A 23,561-nucleotide genomic window follows, 5' to 3' on the forward strand; every position below is an offset into this window, starting at 1 on the left:
TCTTCCTGCTGCCTGGGCAACTTCTCCAGCACTAGGCCTGCTTTTACACGGCCATGCTCTCCTCCATGACAATAAGGGACTAAATCTCTCAAACTGTGAGCCAGCCCCAATGTGCTTTCCTTCGTAATAGTTGCTGTGGTCATGGTGTCTCTTCACAGCAACAAAACACCACATCAGGTACCTTCCTAAACCGCTCTCCACTGTACTGAGGCATGGTCCCCTGAACTAAGACAGCCTGATTGGGCTACTTTAGCTGCTTGTCCAATGGATCCTCTATCTCTGCCTTTGGGATTACAGGCAGGTCACTGTGCAGAAAACAATTCCTGGTTAAGAGAATGGCCTCTTGGACCTGGATAGACTTAACATTCCAGCTGGGCTGGTCCAACCACTCTAAGGGAGCACCCCCAGGAAGGTGGCTAGTGTTAAGCCATGCTAAAGAGTTGGACAGAATAATTAGCTCTTTAAGATGTTGTACTTTTCCCTTCCCAGAATCCCTGCCCCTAATCAGTAGCTCATGAGCCACAGCCACGAAAAGGTCAAAAGTCTGCCTGCTCCAAAAGCCTCTAAGCTTGCCTTCCCTTTCCTCACATTTCCTTCCCTCCACGCGGCTACTTGTCCACCTTGTCTCCACCTTCCATGGGAGCTGCAGTGGCTTCTTCCTTCTCCTCTTCATCCTTCTCCTCCAGGAAGCTGCTGACATTCAGTGTCTGCCCTGGCTGGGGTTTCTCTCCCAAACTCTAATACAACTGTCCTTAGGCTTCCATCTGAGTCCATGATAAATTGATGAAGTAAGAACTCGAGAGAGGTTCCAACTTCCCCCGCTGTCCACACCAGCTCAGCTGCTATGTGAGGGTGGAGATCCAAACTCCAAGCTTTATCCACGAAGCTATTTTCTCCAGCCCAGCTTACAGGTTTCTAAATAGTGTAATTAGTGATATACTTAAAACACACAGCACATTAAGGACAGAAACACAACTTTAGAGAGAAAATATTTAATCTGTTTCATGAAAAAAAGTACAAAGCTTTGTAAAAGAGGTTTAGGTTTCCATGTACAGTAGAATACCCTTCCCAGGACCCCAGGAACCACACTTCTTTGGAGCTGATGGAGGCCACCAAGCTCTCATTCCATCTAATCACATACTTTCAAAATCCACTCAAGAGTTTGGTCTACAAATAGATGTAAAATACACAGTTGCATAAAAATATATTAATCATCTATATTAAAACACTTAAACACTGCACAGCAGGTAAATTCTTTTGGACCAAAGCATGTCTAGAATCCCAGTATCTGAACTTGCACTGTTAAGTCATGAAGTCACACGGCAGACCACCTCTAGTTTCACACATGAAACTACAAAATGGAGCCACACAGGATGGGAAAGTCTCTAATGTGACATGTCTAGGAAACATTCCTTACAGGACAGATAGAAAGATGGACATCTTGATTACACAGCAAGCATGAAGTACTAACAGAAACAGTGTCTGCCCTGGCTCTCCACGCACTCCTGCACAGGGCTGGAAAACTGCACCATCTGCCCATGTACAATTAGGATGCTTTACTTCACAGTGAACAGTAAATCTCAAGTCAAACAGGGTCCTGGAACCCTGCCTTTGAAAACCAAGACATTACTAGGGATTCTAGAAAAATAACCATCACAACAACATTTCCCCATTCACAGCTTTGTGGAATGCTAGCTCCTCAGCAAAGGCTCCAGAAACTCCAGCTGCTTCTGAGGGCAGAAGTCAAGGGCCTCAAGAGGGGCGCTGGCTTAGGTTTCTGCAGGTAAATGGCAATGGTGACATCACAGGCATGTATCAACAAGACATTCCAACTCTATGCAAACAAAAACCACCTCATGTTTCTGGTGGAACTAAAAAGAAGGAGAACACATTTTTAAAAGAGAAGATGATTCAATGGCTATGTTAGGGACTGTGGGTTTTCCCCCCCTTAGGTTTTATTTATCTCAACTTATTTTCTCATGAAACTAGGTACAGAATAATAATTCCCTTTGAACTGCCCATATCTCAGAGGATCTTGACCCTCCTTTTCAAGTAGAAAGCTGTAATTAAGCATCCTAAGAGTACCAACGGCTTGTCTACACTTAAGAGCTTCAGATTATACAAAAGCAGTTTTGCTCAAGTCCATTTCTTAGGCAGGGCAGACAGAACACTTGTGGCACAGGGCTGCTGGCTTAGTGTTCACTTCTAACCTAAAGCTGACGTGCACACGGGGGAAGTGCTCTTGAAAATGCTGGCAGCCCTTTCCTTTGGGTCAGAAGGCTGTCAACAGCAGGGTGTCCACAGGCACCCGGGAGTGACGTGCCAGGGGAGGAAAGCACACACCGAGAATGAGTAACTACACCCAGGCACGCATTCCACAAGTATCTAGGGTTTGAGCTTTTCACCTCTCACCTCTGACAATGATTAAACAAGGCCAAGCAGCACCAGGAAAGCCTGCAGGAGAGCTTGTCCTATTCGTCTCCCAGTCCATGTGCTCGCTCTTACAGCCATCTGAGAGCTGAGCGCCGGTCTCTACCACAAGTCAGCACATGCGGGAGCCAAGGTTTATTAGCCATAGAATGCCGTGTGGCTCAATTCCCAAAGCCTCTAACTTTTACGACCGTTCTTTCTATTACCCTACTGCACAGAAATGGGAGAAAAGCACACTTCATTAAGGTCAGGTGGAACAGTGACTTGGTGAGTGCCAGTTCTTCATTCAGGCTATGGGACACAGGTGGAAAAAGCAATTGGTGATTGGCACTGTGGTCTACCTTACGGTAAGTGACTAGGACGGGTAGAGCATGCTCACTGCACACGGCCTACCTGACTACCACGTCACTTAACTCCGCCCTGGGATGCCCATTAGGAACCAGCATTGCTCTCAGTGCTAAGCTGACGTCAGGAACAACTTCTGAATCACCAGGGATGCCCGCCTGCACAGGACCATTAAGGGTGCAGGAAGGCAGAGGACCTCACTTCTACACCTCACTTCTCAGGACTGCACCAGCCCTGTTCTCTAGGATGAGACCCTCGGACAGTCCTGCTATTTCTGTACACACACCTGCTGAGAAAAACTGAGGATAATGGCTGGAATTAGGGGCACAGACAATCCTCTGGGAAATAAATTATATATACCATTCCAAGGCCCAGGCGGTTAAGAATCTATGAAACGCTACGTAATTTAAATGGCATTATTTGAATTTCAAAAACAATCACTCCTAGGGCTCCTGGAATTCTCCAGATTGGTAAGTTACTACATAAAGGCACAAAATATGTGAACCATGCATGTCTAAGAGACAATACGGCAGGCAGCGGGGCAGACAACTGTCCAGGCTCTGCCACTTGCTCAGCGTCTGGTCTGGGCTTTTGGGTGTTTACCCTGGCTTCAAGACGGAAGGACATCCTTCACTGTGAGGCTGTGCTGAGGACACATGGTCAACACAAAGCACTCAGGGGAAGCACCAGCAGACGGCAAGAACTCAGTGACTGTGACTCTCCTGCCCCGTCCTGAAAGCCTGAGGCGGTGGGTGCAGATTACTCCTCCACTCCCCATCTTGTGAGAGCCGCAGTCAGTCCTGCTGCTCACTAGTCACACAACCGTCAAGGACACTCATCACACCTGCCAACCTACTAGGCCCTGTTCTAGCACTGCACTCCATCCTAGGAGCGTCCTGACCTGCAGACGGGCTACCACCACGCCAAAGCAGCACCCGTCTCTACATGGCTCACACCTGTCTAGTCTGTATGTTGTACTGAAGTCCACCCCAGGAAATAAATGTGAAAGCACTTCGAAGATTCCGGAGAACAGCATCCCAGGGTGAGAGACAGCATCCTCCCAGCTCACTCCGGTTACAATCTCAGGATGCTTGTATAAATTGTAAGAGTGTGGTGAGGTTTCCAGCTATGTCTGGATTCTCTATGGAATGGATTCATTGGTTAAAGTCCCAGAAGATCTTTTTAAACCCTTCACTATGGAGGTCCTTTTTTATGAACACAACGTGGTGAAACAGTAATACACCCACCATCAAGTGTCCTTTTTCTTCTTGAGCCCAGACTCTACTGGGTATACTAACATGTCAAATGGGGAAGAAATATTTTGCTTTAGAAACTGGAGTTGTGAAAAAAATGTCAAGCACGTGTCTGTGACCATACATTATTGTCATTATCAGTAACAAAACTGATAAGTAGCAGTTCATAAATTACCCCGTGCTAAATGTCGTGTGAACATTTCACTGGGTCCTGGCAGCGAGCCCAGGCAGCCCTGCTTCACAGGGTTAGACTGCCACAGAGTCCACGCTCTTGCCACCACACTGTGCCACACCACAAAACACCACGACTACTCCTTCCTCACCAACTCACTTTAAAGGAAACTGGTAAATAAAAGAAGTCTACACTATACCCCATCTTTGGTAAAGGAAGAGGCTTTAGAAAAGCTATTACATTAGTGCTGCAATTACAATTCAGACTTATCTTTAAAGATATCAGATCTTTCTAAAGTGCTGATCACTGAAAGATAGAGAAGTAGAATGAAAACAAACATCAAGAGTTTGCTCAGTTGTGAGCACTAAGGACACAGCCCTCCTGCAAATGTCTGTGTTACTGTACACTACAACACTTCACTCTTCATGATTCTTCTTCTCCCTCTGACGACTGAACCCAGGGTCTCTGCACATGGCAGAGAAACATTCTCCTGCCGATGGCAACAGCTAAGCTCAAGTCTCTCCAGCTGCTAAACAAGAAGTAGCCGTCAGTTCTCAATCTGTGGCAAAACTGTAGTCACACATTCTCATGCTCCCCAAATTCCCAACTTTGCAAACAGAAGGCCAACATCCTTATCTGAGCAGTAGGGGCCCCAGAGCAGACAGGTCGTAAGACAGACAGCTCACAGAGAAAACAGAAGGCACTGCACATCCTGAAGTTTTTAAACTTTCCAGTGTTTCCTTAGGTGACATTTATGTCACCCATGAGTCTAGGAAGCTATGTGCACTGTTCAGTGTGTGTTTCCTAAACCCACACTAACTACTACTGATGATACTGTAGTGTCAACAGGAGTGTAGGAAGGCAGGGGTGAGGATGAGGAGTCAAACTGTGTATTTGGAAGACCAGGGAACCACTGAACATTAAACTAACATTCTGCCCAGACAAAAGAAAACCAAGGGATTCTAAAAAGGATTTGGGGAATTTTTAAGGTACATGAAACTACAGAATACACACTTGTGTTTTTAGAGTGAAAAACTGCATAACCCTTACTTCTACATTAGTTAAACCATACATACTCTGTTCTAGACAGTGATGCTGTTTATGTCCTCAATCAGGAACGGTTGAGCCAAACTATTCTCATCCTGCCCAGCTGGAAAAGAGAAACACAACAAACCCAACGAGGAGGCTGAAATGGACGAGGGTGCAGTCCCCAGCCCATGGGCCATAGACGTGGTTGCAGAGCCTTTGCCGTGGCCGCTCTGCTGCAAAGGTCTCCTGGGCAATCGTGTGCAGCTCTGACCAAGATCTCTGCCCCTTTCCATTTGCATTTCTCTCAAGAAGCAGCGTTTGCAGATCCTAATTAAAGTCCTCATATATATGTTCTTACTCCAGAGAACTTTTAGCCAACTCAATAATAAAACAAATAAGTTTTACCTGTGAAAACTACTTCAAAAATCAACCAATATATGTGTAGAGTTATACTTAAATAATTACATTTCATATCTAGTTCTTTGTGGAAAAAGGAGGGCATGCTATGCTAGACTGACTACAGATACTTATTGAATTTATAGGTGGGGTTAACCGATGCTTCTGAAATCTTATAATCTGAATAAATAAAATATATGCCAAGTCAGTTTTAAAAAAACAAACGGGCTTTTAACCCATTATGATGATCATCTATGATAACTCCAGCACCAGTAAGAAGGAGGCTGAAGAACTCAAACGCGGAAGCAGTGAGTAAACCACTGCTGCAGCACCGGGGCTTTAACTCAAGGCATGAAAGGGCAGCTACACCCCCAGCTGCATCAGATACTTTACACTGATCACATCAATTTAAAGGTTTACCTGGGATTTTTTTCAAAATATCAGAATTAATGATCATAATTTAAATTCTAAATATGGGAACCAAAATAATAACAAAAATCCCAAACCCAATAAATCTGTATTTAACTTTTAAAACTGAAATGTAAATTCCCCACACAACATAATACTCACTTACATCAAGTTACACCATCACAGTAAGCTATCATGCAAAGGAATATGGCCTAAACCCCACCTCAAGGGTCAGCACGTCTCTGGGAATCTAGGCATTGTCTGCTAGGAATATATTCATTAAAAAAATAGTTAAGAAGAGGTCTGCATGCTCTCAGAAATTCTTTGTTTCTTTTTTCTGTATAAAGTTATAAGGCATTAATAATGGTGTGTTAAAACAATTTATAATAAAAATAGATTAAAACTCTCTTTTAAAAATCCCTCAGATGAGAAAACACAGAAGAGACAGTAAGCAGCCCTCATGTGCTCTCTGGCGTCAGACAGACTGGAGACACTAAGTGGAGGTGACTCACATAAAGGTGCACAGCTTAGGTCTGCCCCGTGACCACGAAGGGGGCTGACCACCACTGATGAAGGCAGAGAGGTTATAAAACACCCGGTGCTATCAGAATTAACTGCACAATACAGTGTTCTCTAATATGGCATGGACTGCAGCCTTGTGTCAAACAGCAGCAAAGCCAACGCCAGAGTGGTTTAAATGAAGCTCAATGACTTGGCTAGTATACAGCTAAAATGAAGCAATTTGTTTAGAATTAAAATGTTAATAAGGAGTGCAACTTTATTTTGGGATCAGTTGTTACAACTAAGCAATGGATTTTTAATGGAGGATGGATGGGGGCTGTGGTGAGGGGCCCTGGCTGGCTCCTAGAATACATGTGTGAGCTCTACAGGAGCTCCACAGCCTGGCTGGGTATCAGTTATCTGCAAAGGCTGCCTGAACAGGATCCCCTTCATCATACAAGCACTGCTGTCTGCACTGCAGTAGTAAAGAAACACGCTGACGGATAGCACAGCTTCAAGTGACAAGCAATCAGTAGGAATCCGCAGGGCAATTGTGGGTTGACTGGAAATACTCTCTATGTCTCCAGACGGGATCTGCTCCTGAAGAAGCCACTCATTGCCTAGAAAACAGGAGAGAGTATCACACAGACTACAGAAGACACAAGAGGCCAGTACAGCTCTAGGCAAAGCACTCATCACACCCGTGTAAGAACCAGCGGTCAGACCTCAAAAATCACCTAAATGCTGGGTGTAGGTGACACCTACCTGCAATCCCAGAGGACAGGGCATCTCTGGAATATGCTGGCTGACCAGTCAGACTATTTGGAACAGTGAGCTCGGGCTTAGGGGCAGACCCTTTCTCAACATTTTAGGTGCAGAGATGTCAGAAAGACACGTGGCAGTTAACTACTTGCACACACAAACATGTGCATGTACATATGTGTGCGTGTGTGTGTGTAATCACACTATGTAACACACACATGTAATGTACATACATTTGAAAAGATAAAAGTAGGAAACTAGAAAGTTCTAAGAAAAGTGTCTCTTAATCAGCAAGTATTTACTACAAGTCTGTGAATGCTAGCACTTTGGCCTGTGAAAATGACACATGGGCGTGAGACACAATGACCTCGACAGGAAGTTCCAAGACCTCTGTATGCATTACTGCAGCTCTTCCCTTCTGTGAGATCTACAACACAACCCACAGACTGATCTTCACTGGAATGAAACTGAGAATTTGAGCTATGGCTCCTTAGCTCCTTCTCACCCCTGCTCAAAGTACATCTATCATTAAATATCAAGCACAGGGACAGTGAGACAGCTGATCATTTTCACTCAAAGGGAAAACCTGCAGGGACAGTCTAAAAACTACAGAGTGAACTTCGGAGAATACAAATGCACACACACTCTGCAGTGACTTCTAAATCCAGACAAGACAGTAAAAAAACAATTTTAACATTAAAATCCAGAAATTAAGACACCAACTATTTCTTTGTGTATTTTTCATATATATCACATTTATGACTTATAAAGACATAAGATGCATGTAGTTCTTGAAAACATTCACATATTGTAGCCACTTTAACTATTTCTCAAGAACCAGCCCCAAAGAGAAACTATCTTCTATCCCTGTGTGAAGACATGGCTCTATAATACTTTCAGAATCTTTGAGTTACTAGGATTCTTGCCTAAAAGCTTATTTGCCCCATATAGTGAAAATAGAGACAATAGAGATGCAAACAAACAACGAACATCTAAGTATTTGACCCTTCAGTTTAATGTCATCTTCACTGTATATGACAATGACTCAGAATTCAATTATCTGAGAGTTTAAGAATGCAGCATTAAAAAAACTAACTGTTGTCAGGTCGTGGTGGCACATGCCTTTAATCCCAGCACTGGGAGGCAGAGGCAGGCGAATCTGAGGCCATCCTGGTCTACAGAGCGAGTTCCAGGATGGCCAGGGCTATACAGAGAAATCCCTCTTGAAAAGTCAAAACAAAACAAAAACATAAACAAACCAAACAAAACAACAAAGACAAAACAAAACAGAAAAGATTAATTATCATTATCTTACTTAAAAAAAAATACTGGTCTCTAATTACACATAGAGAAATTAAATATGTGATCTGTGATTCCCCAATTGCTGGGATGCTTTGCTATGTGTAGACACCAGGCAGAATAGCTATACCCTTCCTAGACCTCCTGGAGCCCAGAGGGGATGTGCTGTGCCCAGGGTTTGTAGTTTATCCCCAAAGCTAGGCCACATGTACAACCTTCGTCCTTGTGGGGATCAGAGGAGGCGGTTCCCACAGGCTTGGGGAGCTACGTCAGGGTCAGTCCAGACTGTAACCAGCAGGCCACCTGCAGAGTCCCCTTGCCCTGGACATCACACTGACCACTGCAGATCCGCAGATTCTGTCTGAGAATGTGTGAAGGTGAGTAGGTTCAAGGCCAGGGCTGGGGGACACAGAAGAACTGTGTGAGAGGGTGTGGGAGAAGGAGCTCAGGAAATGAGAGAGTGAGTGAGAATGTGCCAAAGAGCGTGGGAGTCGAGCGCAGAGGAAGCGCATCTGAGATGAGAAGTCCTGCTCCTGGAGCTCGGGAGCCCAGGCTTCTCTGTAGACCCACTGTCCGCTGTCAGAATGGTGCTATGTCCGACAGCAATAACAACAGCACATAGAATACCGACTCCACACGAGACAAGACACACACAGGCATAGAAGGAAAAGCCACAGAAGGATCCTAAACAAGGAAGCTCCACTTCATGTCTTCTCATCAGACTTTCAATTCTTATTTATTTAACTTTGGTTTTCTGACTGGCTCTCTCACTCTGTGGGCAGATGTAGCTCAGGCTAGCCTCAAACTTGCAGCCCTCCTACCCCAGCCTCCTGAGTGCTGGGACTGTAGATGAGAGTTTAAGGGGTTCTTTTTGGGGACAGCAGGAAGAGGGAGACTAATGTAGGCAGGCTAGTTCCCAGAGCCTATGTTGTTCTTAGATGAGAAGGTTCTCGTGGGCCACATCTTCTTAATGAAAGGGAAAAGGGGACAGCGAAGGCCAAGAGGAAAATATCAAGGCGGTGTTACAGCTAGAGTCACAATTTTCACATAATTTCCCTCAAATCTTGCCCAAACACACAGTAAAATACATAACAAAGCTATGGGCTCAGCCCCGGGGCTTTATTCTGTGTCTGCAGAGCCAGCCTACCTTCAGCAGCCAGGAACCAGCAGCTGGGCACACCTTCCGTCAGCTTTGTCCCTGGGGGAAGGTCCAGCTTCAGCTGGAGCTGCAGAGTCTGCCCAGGACACACAGTCACAGGGGCGAGCTGGATGTTTGGGGCAGACTTGGGCACTTTGGGTACTGTCTTCTGTTTCTCTCTGGGGAAGGGGCCATCCACCATAGCACTGTCAGGCTTGAAGATCGGAAGCTAGAAGACCAGAGGGCGGGTTATTAAAGCAGAAGCACTTTTAGGACCAAAGCAAGAGAGCCTAACCTTAGATGGGGCAGAAACACGACATTCTCCATCAATGACATCAGCGCCCCACAGAGCACAGGGCAACAGTTCACCCCAGCAGTCATATCACCAGAGACCGCAGCATCCAACCACTGCCCCGTGCTTACACAAGGCAGAAAACTAAAGCAACACTTTACAAATCTAAGGACTGTGAGGATGATACACACTCCTAACCTTCACTACCAGGAGGGATCCAAAGACGATACTTTTGCTGCCATTCTGTGGCATTTATTTTAAAACAAAGCACCTCATAAAAATAAAAAGCCCCCCTCCCATCCAGGTAAATAGGATACATTAATAAGGCAGCAGGAAACACTGCCTTTTTGAAAACAAATTTGAACTTGGTCACATCTGCCCCAGTCTGTCTCCTTTTCAGAGGCTGGGGAGCTGTGACTTCTAGAGGTTCCCCCAGAAGATGACTTGGTAATGGATTCACCACAGAAAACAGACAGACAGAAATAACCTAAGGATCACTGAAAAAAACAAAACAAAACAACAACAAAAAAACCAAGGCCATATGGCACACAAACACAGTGTGTCATGACTTCTATGCATTAAAAACAGACCCATTTCTCAAGTCCAGCATTTTCCTCACACACTTGCAACAGATGGAAACATCTATTTTAAGACTAACAGGAGACCTTCAAAGCAAGTCCCTGGTCTGCTTGTCCCTGAACACAACAGGGGCATCCACTTCCGGCTCCCGCACTCCATGTGCGCAGTGCACATCAGAGATGACCAAGCCAGCGCCTTAAAGCTCAGTTGCCCCTACACCCACGTCCGCTAAGCTAAGCCTTAAGATAACTCACCACAGAGACTGTTTTTGCTTCCAGATCCATGACTTTGATTTGGTGATTATTAGTGTCCGCTACGTATAACAGCCGACCACTCTCACCGACACACAAGCCTCCAGGCTCATTAAAAGCTGACTCTGCAAAACTGGAAGCTGCATCATTTGCATCTCCGGTACCTGCTAGCGTTGAGCAGACTTTTGTTTTTGGATCCACAACTTTGATCTAAAGAAAAATGAGCAAACATTTCCCTTGCAGTCAGCCCTGTTTACAGCAGTGCCAGGGAAGCCAGGACTCCTGGCTGTTATTAGCATTCTTGACAAATACATCTTCAAACAGTAGATATTTCCTATTTTCCCCAACATCCGGATTACATCATCAAAAGGGAGCTATTTCATTCCCAGTAAAACCTTTATAAAATCTTAGTTATATCATAGTTTCTTGTTAATTTCAGGATGTGCCCCCCCCCCCCCGGAATTAAACTGAAGTCCTGCCACATAGAACTCTGCAGGAAGAGCAGAGACAACCAGACGGAAGAGGAAAAGTTGCTCAGGATGGGTTTAACTGTTCATGGTCACTGTCACCATGCCACAGTTCAAAACTCTTCATCTGCTAGTGCCCCCATCAGCGTAACTGTCAACCTGACACACTCTAGAGTCAACAGAAAAGGGAGCTTCAATCAAGGAAAGCCAGTGGGCATGTCTGTGAGGAGACTCTCTTGTTAACTAATATGGGGAGGCTCACCCCACTATGAGTAGTGCCAATCCCTGGTCAGGTGATCTTGGGTGATGTAAGAAAGCCAGATGAGCCTGGGTCTGTGAGCAAGTCAGCAAGCAGGCCTGCCTTCACTTCCTGCCCTGACTTCCCTCTGGGATGGCCTTAACCTGGAAGAGCCAGATGAATCTCCCTCTTCAGCTGCCTTTGGTCAGTTTTACCGTGGCAACAAAATGCAGCTACAACAGTTGTGCTCACACTCTCCCTAACGCGGCTCCTTGTTTCCTGACTTCCTTACCGAGTAGCTATGATGGGTCACAATTCATACATTTATGTCACAGCCTCAGTTCAGACACCACAAGGCTCCGGGGCTACAGCTGCTCTCTGCACTACAGTGGCATTGGTAGGTAGCACCTGGGTCAAAAGCAAGCACTGTGTCTTCAGCTGAGACTCACCTTATGATTATAGGAGTCTGCCACATAGAGCAGATTCCTCTTCTCGTCCCATGCAACCCCGAGCGGATGCTGAAGCTTCACATCGATGCCTACTCCATCAATATCACCAAAAGCAAATAAATTCTTTTATTGTATTTTTTAAAGAGAAAGAAACAGCAGTTATTAAAAACTTTCAGTGTTTTGTTAGATAAAGTGAAAACTAAGGTCATCGTGTTAGTAAAGCTAAAGGGGAAGCTCTGGTTTCCGTGGGGAGCTGGGCGTGTGACGCAGACTGGAGAGCTGCAGCGAGGGGTCTGCGGGCTGATTGCTGTGGCACTCACAGAGGCCAGCGTCTGCTCAGCAATAGGCCAAGTCTGCAGTCTAGTGCTCTGTCCAGTCCACCGCTACACACAATGCAGTCTCTCTCCTGTCCAGTAGCAGCTACTTTATCAGATTCTCTAAGGGAGCCTCGGCATTACGTGTAATCAGGCAGGCTCCCTTTTTGAGGCCTTCACTTGAGTTCCTCTACAGTCACTGTCTCTGAGTTAACTACATTCTATCACAGATAGGCCAGGAATGAACCTCCTAAATTTTATGAATAACTCAAAATCCAGAGAACTGCACATAGTGACTTCTTTACCATGGGGTCTCGTTCTCCTCCTACGAGGTGCTTCACGGCTCCATCTTTGAGTGAGATGGTTCTCACTGTACTGCTCTCACTATCCGCCACAAAGAGGCAGCTCCACGGATCTTCTGAGGCTAGAGAGAGACCTGAAGGTTGGGCAAAGCCCGCCTTGTGAGGATATGCATTGTTGCGATTCTCTTCATTGCCACTCCCAGCAAAGCGCAGGCAGGTTCCTTTCTTTAGCTCGCTGAAAGACAAGCACAGGTGGGATCGACAAGTTACTAAAGGAGCAAACAGAGGCACAGAAGCAGTCCTGTCCACTACTGTGTCCGTCCAGCCATGCTCTTGCTGAGCCACCATGCAGTGCTCACTTCTCTTCAGTATGCTAACTACTGAAGTCGCCCTCCAATACCACATTAAGAAATCCCTGGATCAACATTAACAATCAGGTTATTATGAAATAATGAGATTTTATACTCATTTTAACTTCTTAGTTTCATACAATAGCAATTCTAGAAGGGAATTTATTAATAAAGAGGCTGTTGAGTATTGGATAGTTTAAAGTTTTAGTGTTCTTTAAAAATGCCTGTGTCTTCTACAAGCATGACCAAGTTCAGAAAACAACGTAATGACTCTGCAGCACTAGACGATCAAGCGTACCGACCCATCTCCTCTGTACACTGTGGACAGCCTACCGAAGGCAGTGCAGAAGGGTGCGGTGGCACACACTGCAACAGCTGCGGAGATCATGTCTCAAAAAGTTGAAAAGAAACACTGCGATGATTCCTTTTGTAATGCAGAGAAAGTTTACACCTTGATTTCTAAATTTATGCCAAAAGGATTAAGAAGACATGGTACTGAGAAAGAGGAAGCCGACTTCAGTGCAAGTGAGAGACTGTACTCCATCTCCAAACATGGCACATCATACAGAAGTCCAATGTGAAGAAGTAGGTGACGGAAGGCAAGAGCACAGAATGCACGAAACATGGCCAGAGAAATATGTACAAGACCTACACTGCAAGGAGGAAGTCACAACATACAGGAAAGCTGTGATAATGAAGTGGATGAACAGGGACACTAAAGCATTAGGGGTCACGACTACCTGCGAGTCTACACTAGACACAATCTGTGGAGTGCTGTACTACCTTTGTAGTAATCCACCAACAAAATGAAGATGCAGATCAATGTAACGTGAGCAACCATTTTTCTATTATAAATAGTGACACCCCTTCTTACGGCGAGATGCAGGTAGCCCTAACAGCATATTCTGCTGCTGTCTCTTGTGGGTACTGGTATAGTTACACCTCATGTATCACTGGTGACCACAATGTTCGCGTCACTATTGTCTCTGGCCTGGAAGACAGCTACAGCCTCCTGAGTCACACCTTGTTCCACTCTGAATATTAGAAGGGTTCTCTCACGAACACAGATCTACCCAAGTCACTTCCCAGCTTACAACTTTCTACATCAGCTTCTGGAATGCTCCAGTCTCTTAGAAGGACTCCATTGCAGCGGTCCTCCAGGTACTTCAGAACCTACTGCTGAGGCTCTAACGACACAGGATTTCTCCAGTTTTCACTGTTCACTGATGGCTAGTTCTTCTGAGGTTGGGCATGCCTTCATTTCAGCTTTAACAGAGAGCATATCATTTCATCTCTATTGCCCAATATGGTACCTAGCAGAAATATATTTAACAAATGTTTGAGATCAGTGGTTCTCAACATTCTTCATGCATCTTCCCTTTAATATAGTTCCTCAGGTTGTGGTAACCCCCCAACCATAAAATTATTTTCAGTGTTAGTTCATAACTCTATTTTGTTACTGTTATGAATCATGGTGTAAATATCTGTGTTTTCCAATGGTCTTAGATGACCCCTGTGAAAGAGTTATTGGGCCCAAAGGGGTCATGACCCACAAGTAGAGAATCACTGTTCTAGATGCATGACTGTTATAAAACATTCCACAACTGTGTTCCACACCCACCCCTAGACATCTGAGATCTTGATTGCTAGACAGCTATCCCTTTCTACTGATAAAGATAACGGTGATGAGCCCAGTGGTGGTGCATGCCTTTAATCCCAGCACTTGGGAGGCAGAGGCAGATGGATCTCTCTGAGCTTGAGGCCAGCCTAGTCTACAGAGCGAGTTTCAGAACAGCCAGGACTATACAGAGAAACCCTGTTCTGATCAAACAACAACAACAACAACAACAACAACGAAACAAAACAAAAAACCCTCGTATCTATATTAATTATGTTTTCAAAGTTAAACAGAGATATTTTAAATAGGTTGTCTTCAAACACTTCAGAGGTCTACAGAATATGTCATTTAAGATGTTTCAATAACATAGGTTCCTTCTTTTATGACAATGAGACATGCCTGCTCCTGGCAGCACGAATCTACTTCAGAGAAAATGATGGGCATGGAAGAAACTCTTCGTGGAATTTACTTTGTTTGTGGCAAAAGAAACATAGTGGGCAAGAAAGTGCTCTTCCCTCTGTCGCTGGCACAAGCAGGACACAAAAGGGAGTGAGTGCAAAACCTTGCTAAGAACAGATGAGACAGTCCTTCAAAAACCCTGCTTCATAGAAAAGTCTGTCCAATATCTAGGCCTGCAGGCTGAAGATGGATAGATGCCCCAACATTGCAGAGAAACCTTGGGTGACTGTTTAGGCAGCCGTTTCTGTCATTTCTCACAGTTTTTGGAAGTCACTTATTTGCATTTTCTGCTTACTCAGGTAATGTTTTTTCCTTCTTGGGTCTCTGAGGTTACAGTCTCCTTGTTTACCATACTCAGAAAAGAAATTCACTAAAGAAATGTAAAGTACATAAGACTGAGAGACATAAAAAGATAATGTTGAGTTCGTAATGCAAGTTAGATTAGAAAGTGAATTAGGTACAACACTTTGGACTCACCAAGATCGGACAGATAATGGAGCATGTTCTCTGAATAGGACAAATGCAAATGGACTAGACATTGTTGATGTACTTGTTGCCTGTATATCTTGTACATAGTTATTGTATTTATTGTATATAGTTTTTCCTTCATTAGTTATTGTTGTGGGAGTAACTTCCGCTGCCTCAACCAATAATCACTGAAGCAGGAGCCCACAGTGCAGCGGGGAGCGACTTCCGCTCCGTCAGCCAATAGCTGCTGAAATACCAGCCCACTGGGGCGTGGTATATTTCTCTTTTAAAAAGAGAAGCAGATCCGGAATAGGCCCTCTTGGTTCCGGCTCTTGGTTCCGGTGCTCGGTCTCGGCTGCTGCTCCCGGCTCCTGCTCCAGCGACTAGGCTCCCTTCCTGACGGTTTATGGTGTATGTAAGTTTTACCCCCCCCCCCCGCCAAATAAATAACCCCTTAAAACATAACTGGTGTGGGATTGATTCGTTAATAAGTTATAACTGTTTTTTTACTTTAGGCAAAAAGGGGGGGATGTAGTGATATTTTGTTTGTGTTTTAACAAATAAAGCTCACCTGAAGATCACAGTACAGAGCTAAGCCACTAGAGGCCAGGCAGTGGTGGTTTACACCTTTAATCTCTGCACTAGGAAGGTGGAGATAGGAAGGGATATGGTTGGGCTGAGAGAGGACTATAAATCAGATAGAGACAGGAGCTCATTGCAGTGTGAGGAACAATCTAGGTAGGCAGTCTGAGGATACGATCTGAGGATCGCCCCTGCAGTCTGAGGAGGGAGTCTAAGGACAGGATCACCTTTTTGGTCAGAGGACTGCGTAGAGGTAAAAGGTCTCTCTAGTGGCTGGCTGCACTGCTTCTCTGATCTCTCAGCTTTCACCCCCTAATATCTGACACTAAGTTTTTATATTCATGCAACAGGCTAGTACCTACTTTCTAATGGCTACATAACTTTATGGCTTATGGTTTTGTTCTGGTCAGTCTTCTGTAAGCTTGATACAAGTTGGAGTCATTTGAGAAGGAGGAACTTCAGCTGAGAAAACTCTTCCATCAGACCGCCATGTGGTCAAACCCACGGGTCATTTTCTTGACTGATTACTGTTATCAAAGGACCCACTATGGTGATGTCACTCCAGGACACATGTTACTGGGGTGTGTAAGAAAGAACACTGGACCAGGCAGTAAGCCTTTCCTAATGGCCACTGTTACGTTCCTTCCTCAAGCTCCTCCAGGAGGGACTAACCTGTCAGCTGAAATAACCCTCTCCTCCCCAAGCTGCTTCTGGGCAGAATGTTTATCCCAACAGAAACATTGCCAGGACTTTCACCCGTTTCTTACTCTAAAGCTCTTACTGAGCTGTTCTGTATTAGATAACCAACCATAATGGGACAAGACTGCTTTCATTACAAGGTAGTCTAGTAAGAAGAACAAGATAAAGATAAGTGTGAGCCAAGAGAAGAGAGGTGAGAGAGAAGGCAGAGTGAAGCCACAAAGGAGAGTGGCCAGCTCTGCCTGAGGCTGAGGCAGAAGTAGGAGACAGTGGAGAGACACTGCCTCCCATCCTCACAGGCCCAACAGTGGCAGCAAACACTTGTATGTGCCAATGCTACTATGTTAAACTCTTCACACAGCAATCCCATGAGGTGACCCAAGCACACGCGGTGACAGAAAACGACAGAGAGCTAAGTTCTCCTATGCTGACACAGTAAGTAATAGCTGGGATTCTGTTTCAGGCCTGACTACGTCTGAGTGGTAACCACTCTGCCATGCAGCACTCAGCCACCTCAAGGAGTGACTACAGACACTTGTTCTGTGTTTATGTGGCAAAGAATTAAAGCCCCACCTATCATTTCTAGTTCTCTCTCTAGGCACTTGGAAGAAAGGCTTCCCCTAGGCTCTTAGGAATTAGATGCAGGCACAAAGCTTAACCATGCCCGACGAAATACAAGTCCAAGTGATATATGTCATTTCTGAGCAGCAGCTTAGAGAGCCAGTTAGTGACTCACTGCCTCCCCCTCTCAGCAGCTGCTTCCTCAGCCTGGGGACCAGTGCTCCCCAGGGACTCTACATGAGTGCAAGCTTTCCTACGGTGTGTGGTCAGCTCATGCTGACAGGCCTAGCAGCAGGTGTTATGGGGATGGTGACCTGGGGAAGGGCGCCCGAAGGACCCCGAAGAGGCACAGTGGTCACTTGCCTTCTCTTTGGCAGGGAGCCAGAGTCCAGGAGGAGTGCCCATATTTGATGAGTCCCGGCCATGGCTATCCACAGGATGTCATTTCTTTGGACCTCTGAACCTTCAAAAAAAATAAGTTGCACGTATTATATATATATATCAGGTTAGTATGACACTTCTCAGAAATGGAAATTCAATGGCTGATACTAATTTTTAAGTCAGATGGTTTTGGAAAATGCTCCTTGGTGACAGATCGCTCTACAGAGCATCCTCTCACCTGCCGCACTCTCACCAGGACTCAAAGCTGTAATGGTTTTTAATTAAATGCAGTACAAGGTGATAATTCAATACATGTTTACAAAGTGTAATGACAAAATCGAAGCCATTAGCATTTCCATTTCCTTCAATCAAATCCACACATTCTTAATAGCAGAATGTCAACCTGCACCTCTGGAAACAATGTTTTTAAACACTGATTCATAAACAAAGCTTTGTGACACAAAAAAGTAGGCTGATATTATGTAGGAAAACCCTGCAATTTCTATGCAAGAAAAGATGCTTTCCAGAGCAGGGCGGTGGCACAAGTCTGCAGCCCGGAGCCCAGGGCCAGAGGGGAACAGCTCAAGCTGGAAGCCTGTCAGACTGAACAGCGAGTACCAGGCAAGCCTGGGCTACAAAGTGGAGAACCTGTGTTAAAACAAAATAACAATAAAAAGTATAAGGAATGTGTCTTTTATGACCATATGAGATTTGACATCCAGATACAAAGTACAACAGTCATTTAAAAATCCATTTGTCTAGTTGGTTATAGAATTTATGGAAGTGTCTGTGGGAAAGTGCACACGTGTACGTGGAAGCTAGGGGTCAATGTTAAGTCTTCTTCAGTCACGCTCTATTTCATTCACTTAGGAGACAGGCACTCACTGAACCTGGAGCTTGCTATGGCTGACTACTGGAAAGCCCAAAGCATCCTCCTGTCTCAGTCTCCCAGTGCTGGAACTATAGGGACATGCCTCAGTGGCCGGGCTTTTATGTGGGTGCTGCAGATGAATTCAGATCCTCACACCACATGGCAAGCTCTTTAGCGGCAGAGCCACCTCTCAGCCTTGGCCTATCAGACCAAGAGGACAATGCATTATAGTACAGCTGCTGACGGCACCGCTTTCTCCTTCTACTTCTAGACAATGAATGATGTCACACTTATTAGAAAGGAACAAAGTTCTACTTCTCAGATTAACTCAGTTAACCGATTTAATTAAACTAGGAGGTATTCTGAAATAGCAGACATTTTAACTAACGAAATCTGGTAAGACATTATCTTATAGAAAGTCATTTTATTTGTAATCTCTTTAACTTCAAGTATTTTGTGATGAGAAGGATATTTCTTCCTTAATTAGTAATAATTTTTAAGCATCTTTTAGTCTAGTAACAACAAAGACAACCCACAATAATGATGGTTCTCAAATAATTACAGATGCTACAATGCCAGGTGCTTCCCCAAAACTCATTACGGTTTTCTCTAGTAGAAAGCCTAACTCCAGAAGAGCGACTATGTCCAGAGAAGTCAGCAGGCCAGGCCACTGACTAGAAAAGGAAGGAACTGGACTCTGGGCCCAAGCCAGGGCGAGAGAAAAATCTATGCTTTGGCTCTGATGTGCTGATGTTCTCTGTTCTTAGCTGCTACGATAGAAAGTATCTCAGTTTACCTCCTTCACACAGTCACGTCTGCAGATGCGAGCGTACCAAAGGGCACACCGCTGTCCATGTATTATGGGGACTCAGTCTCTGCTTTATCACTTTAAAACCAGATCAAAAGACCTGCACAACTAATGTTTCACACACCACACTGCTCCTTCAGTTATTCTAGGTCTACTACTCTCTGAGACTACTAACATGACTGTCACCTAAGCTAATAAAATATTCCGTTATTTCAGATATAATGACATTCGGATGAAAAGTACTTACAGGCAACAACACTCAAATGCCAGCCACGACCATTACTCCATACACTGGCTCTCACCTTTACAGCATGCTGCATTAGGCAAGCACTACTGCATCTACAAGCTCACAAGTCCTAGAGCAGCTGGCACTGAGGGTAAAGAGTATGGCACGGTTCTCTCACTAAGTTTGTTAATCCCATAAGAAGCACTGACTGTTGCTGTCCCACAACAGACGACACCCAACAAAACACTCAGTTTACAACTGCTCACTTGTGCTAAAGCCGTCACAAATCTATGACTATAACTCATCACATCAATCAATGACAATGAGTTCATGCTCCTGATTAGATAATGGCATTATTAACTAAGGAAATGAACAACAAAATACAATAAAAGCTTCAGTAAGAAATATAAATAAAAAACACAAATGAGTAATACTTTACATAATCAGGAATGTTCCCCACTCATGATACTCCACAGCCTGTATTTATCCAGTACGAACACACAAAGAACCGTAGACAATTACAGTCTGAAGCCCTCCTAATTCTCTTAATGGATCTAAATTATGCACCTCGAGTTGTGACAGCCTCTGAAACAAGTGTTACTCCCATGGCTGAGGAGCCAAACAGTTCAGATTTGAATACTGGCTGAAATTTCTGCGATGCTATGACTGCCAATCTCAAAAGATGACTTGGACGATGAGCAGAGGCTCTGGAAGTTAAGTACTGCCACAGTACCAGCACATGCTGGGCACCACACATCTGCTCAGTTCCTACACCAACTTTGTTCCTCTTCCTTCCTTCTACGACTTTTTCACCTTCAGCCCCTAGCATGGAACTCAACTCAAGACTTCTTTCTTGCTTCCCTACCTGACACAGCTTGTTCATGACCGAGTGAATTCGTGGCGAGCGTGCATGCATGCACGCGCATACACACACATCTGTGCCTGTTACCCTGCATCACTATTTTCTGTGGTGCCTGTCACCATCCTGTGTGCAGTTTGCTTGCTTGCTGCTCTCCTCCATTCAGCACTTCAAAGAAAGAAGAAGCTTTGCTCCATTTAGCTTCACTGTCAACAACTACAACAGCGGCTTCCCATAGTAGATGCTCGGCAAACACTTACTGAGTAAGTAACCTTTCCCCTGGTCAACAGCAGAAAAATGTTCTCTTTTTTCTAGTACATTCAGAAGCCTTGAAGTTACCCTAATGAAGGTTGATATTTCCTAATACTGCTAATAATTTGTCTCCAATCAAACAAGTCTGCTATCAATGCAAACCTGTGCTACTCCCTCCAAGATCAGCACACTGAAGGGAGTGAAATCTCACTCTAAAGCCAGCTTTACACAAGAGACAGACATTACCTTGTATGGTAACCCAGGCCATGCCAGAGCATTCACAGAATGAATCCTTTTTTTTTTATTATAAGTCACTTCTATTTCTTTTTTAAATGTTAAAGACATGTAAGTGTAGTTGAATTACACATCTGTGATTTCACTTTGCTTTTTTTCAGATAATTTACAATGGAGCTAGGCTTAGTGTCTCAAAGGGCTGAGACTTCTCGAGCTATATATGAAAATACAGTCTCTCAGTACCTTTTAATGTTTCTAGTTTTAAAAACCCTGAGGAAACTAAGATCCACAGATAACCTATTTAATTTGATAAAGAATACTTTCAAAAGAATTGATAGCAACCATCATAGTTAATGAAGAAACACTACGAGCACATCCTTGTCAACAGAAATGAGACCAACAACAACAAGAGCCTTATCATTACCTCTATAGAACCTCAGATGAAGGCCTAGCATGTGGAACAACAGGTAAATATTTTAAGTGGAACTGCAAGCATCAGCAGGTGGCAGGGTTAGAATTCTAAGTGAGTTCAGCAAAGTTAGGGATGCACTCAGAGAATAAACTATCTGCAGAATGTCTGTCGGTGTGTGATTGTAACGGGGCCAACAACACCGCACAAGTATACACCACACAAGAGATGCATATGCCCTCTTCACCAACCACCATTACAGGACCATTATGAACAACTCGGCTTCCCATCTTGTTTCTTGGGTTGTGAAACCTGATGTCACCCTCCCTGACACTTTCTCTCACAGGCCACACAATTCACTAGCACATTCTGTTGGCTCCTCATATAAAATGGATGAGGAATTGGATCAGTTTGAGCCTAAGGCGCCTTCAGAGCAACTCAAAGACAGACATCTGAGCTGACTTGTCACTCTGCTCACAACTAAGGCTGGCCCCGCCTCTCGCTGGGTATGTGGAGCACACTTGTAATCCCAACACTCAAGAAGCCAAGGCAGGAAAATCACAGGGTTCAGGACACTGTCAATTCTAGGCCAGATTGTGCCTCACAAACAACACCCTGCCCCAAACAAGCCAAAAGAGAAACATGGCACCAGAGAGATGAAACGTTCAGATAGGTGAATCAGGCAAATTTTACTTTCAACTTCGGAGTCTTTCGACTAAAGCCTACTTTTGCAAAGGAGGGCTCTGCTGGAGCACACCTGTCTGAAGGATCAATGCGGTCTCTGCAGTCTGGGTCTCTAACTAGGGCAGGTCAGCTCAAGTGGTTCATTACACAAGCAAGGGTCAAAGTGCGCCTGTCAGAAAGTGTGGGAACTGTCTGTTCTTGGCCTGCACACTGGTTTCCTTTACAATTCCAACAGTGAGGTAGAAGCAAATGTACAGGCTGTGTCAGCTTATGGTCTGGTCTTTTGGAGTTTCTGAGAAACACCAATCGGTGAGGGAATAAAAATAACCGTGAGAATGCATTCTGGCGAGGGAGCTGAGCTCGGGGAATCCTACTGTCATCATCTTCCTTTACGAAGGAACGGAAACTCAGAGAGGTTAAGTAATGCTTTAAAAACTCTCACAGCCAGACCAGGAACTTGAGTTCATCAGCGATCTACCTTGCTGGTGCTGGCAGAAGAATGAAAGCACTCTGGACAGGAACTTGTGCACCTTTCCCTCTGGCCCGCGGACACTCCAGCCACTCTATCTAGGGGAGTTTTTATGCACGAGGTGCTCAGCTTTACCTGCAGATTTTTACTCCATGATGTGAAGCTAGTTGACCCCTTCTAATGACCCCTTTTAAAAAACATTATCAACAAAGATTACTAAAACAGTTTTAAAAATAGGAATAGAGTCAATAAATGAAATTTAAAAAAATAAATCCAAAGTCTAGTTTTGAAAAATTCTGCCTTATTTTAAGCTGCTGTGGCCAGCATCCTCCTGCTGGCCTTGTAGAATCTGTTGTATAAACAGATCTGTCTCCACAGTTCTGAAGCCTCCTGGTAAAAAGCAAAGTGTTGCCCCAGGCACAGGATGGTGAAAAGCTCCACACCTGGAAGTGGAGGACTTCTGCCAGCCACAGCGGGTGGAGTCGTGAAGGAGGAAGGAGCAGCAGCGAGGACAGCTCTGGGGAAGCAAGTGTACCCAGAGTCTCACCATGTGGCTCGTGTCCTGGGTGACAGAACACAACACTGAGGGTAAAGAATGCCATCAATAAGACCCCCAGGTCGCTAGACCCCCACTTCCCACACTGGCACCACCCAACCAGCCCAATCGGAGGAACTGGAAGGCTCCTGGGCAAGCAGTAATCTCAGCAATGATAAAACCCAGCCAAGCACAGCTTCCGTCCAAACTCAGTTCCCCGCGATGACATAAGCACTATTTATCGCAGCCTTTATAGTTCTAGTCAAGTATGACAAGAAGACAAACATGAAAGCCAGAGGAGGAGGAAGAGGAGGAGACATGGATGACCACAACACCCATTTTTCAGGCACAAAAACAATGAATTAAATTCACAAGTGTTGTCCTGAGACTCTGACTTAGTCTGCTAAGGACTGCCAGAGGGAGCCAGCGGTCCTAAAGGACAGGAAGCTTCTGTAGAGCCAACAGCAGAGC

The 23,561-nt window shown here is 44.8% G+C and overlaps 1 protein-coding gene across 2 annotated transcripts in view; it reads right to left on the reverse strand.

Moving 5' to 3' along the window:
- Positions 1–976: 976 nt before the first annotated feature.
- The window catches only part of Nhlrc2 (NHL repeat containing 2), a 57,177-nt gene continuing 34,592 nt past the window's right edge, over positions 977–23,561 (reverse strand). For both annotated transcript variants that reach the window (XM_087907748.1, XM_087907747.1), the window contains 6 exons: positions 17,726–17,825; positions 12,629–12,860; positions 12,010–12,132; positions 10,859–11,065; positions 9,743–9,962; positions 977–7,154 (listed from right to left, as the gene is read on the reverse strand). In XM_087907748.1, coding sequence (XP_087763874.1) covers positions 6,898–7,154; positions 9,743–9,962; positions 10,859–11,065; positions 12,010–12,132; positions 12,629–12,860; positions 17,726–17,825 — 1,139 coding nt within the window. In that variant the 3' untranslated portion in view covers positions 977–6,897. The remainder of the gene's footprint in view (positions 7,155–9,742; positions 9,963–10,858; positions 11,066–12,009; positions 12,133–12,628; positions 12,861–17,725; positions 17,826–23,561) is intronic.

Source organism: Myodes glareolus, chromosome 7 (genome assembly GCF_982192425.1).
Source record: "Myodes glareolus chromosome 7, mMyoGla1.1, whole genome shotgun sequence".
Classification (NCBI taxonomy): Eukaryota; Metazoa; Chordata; class Mammalia; order Rodentia; family Cricetidae; genus Myodes; species Myodes glareolus.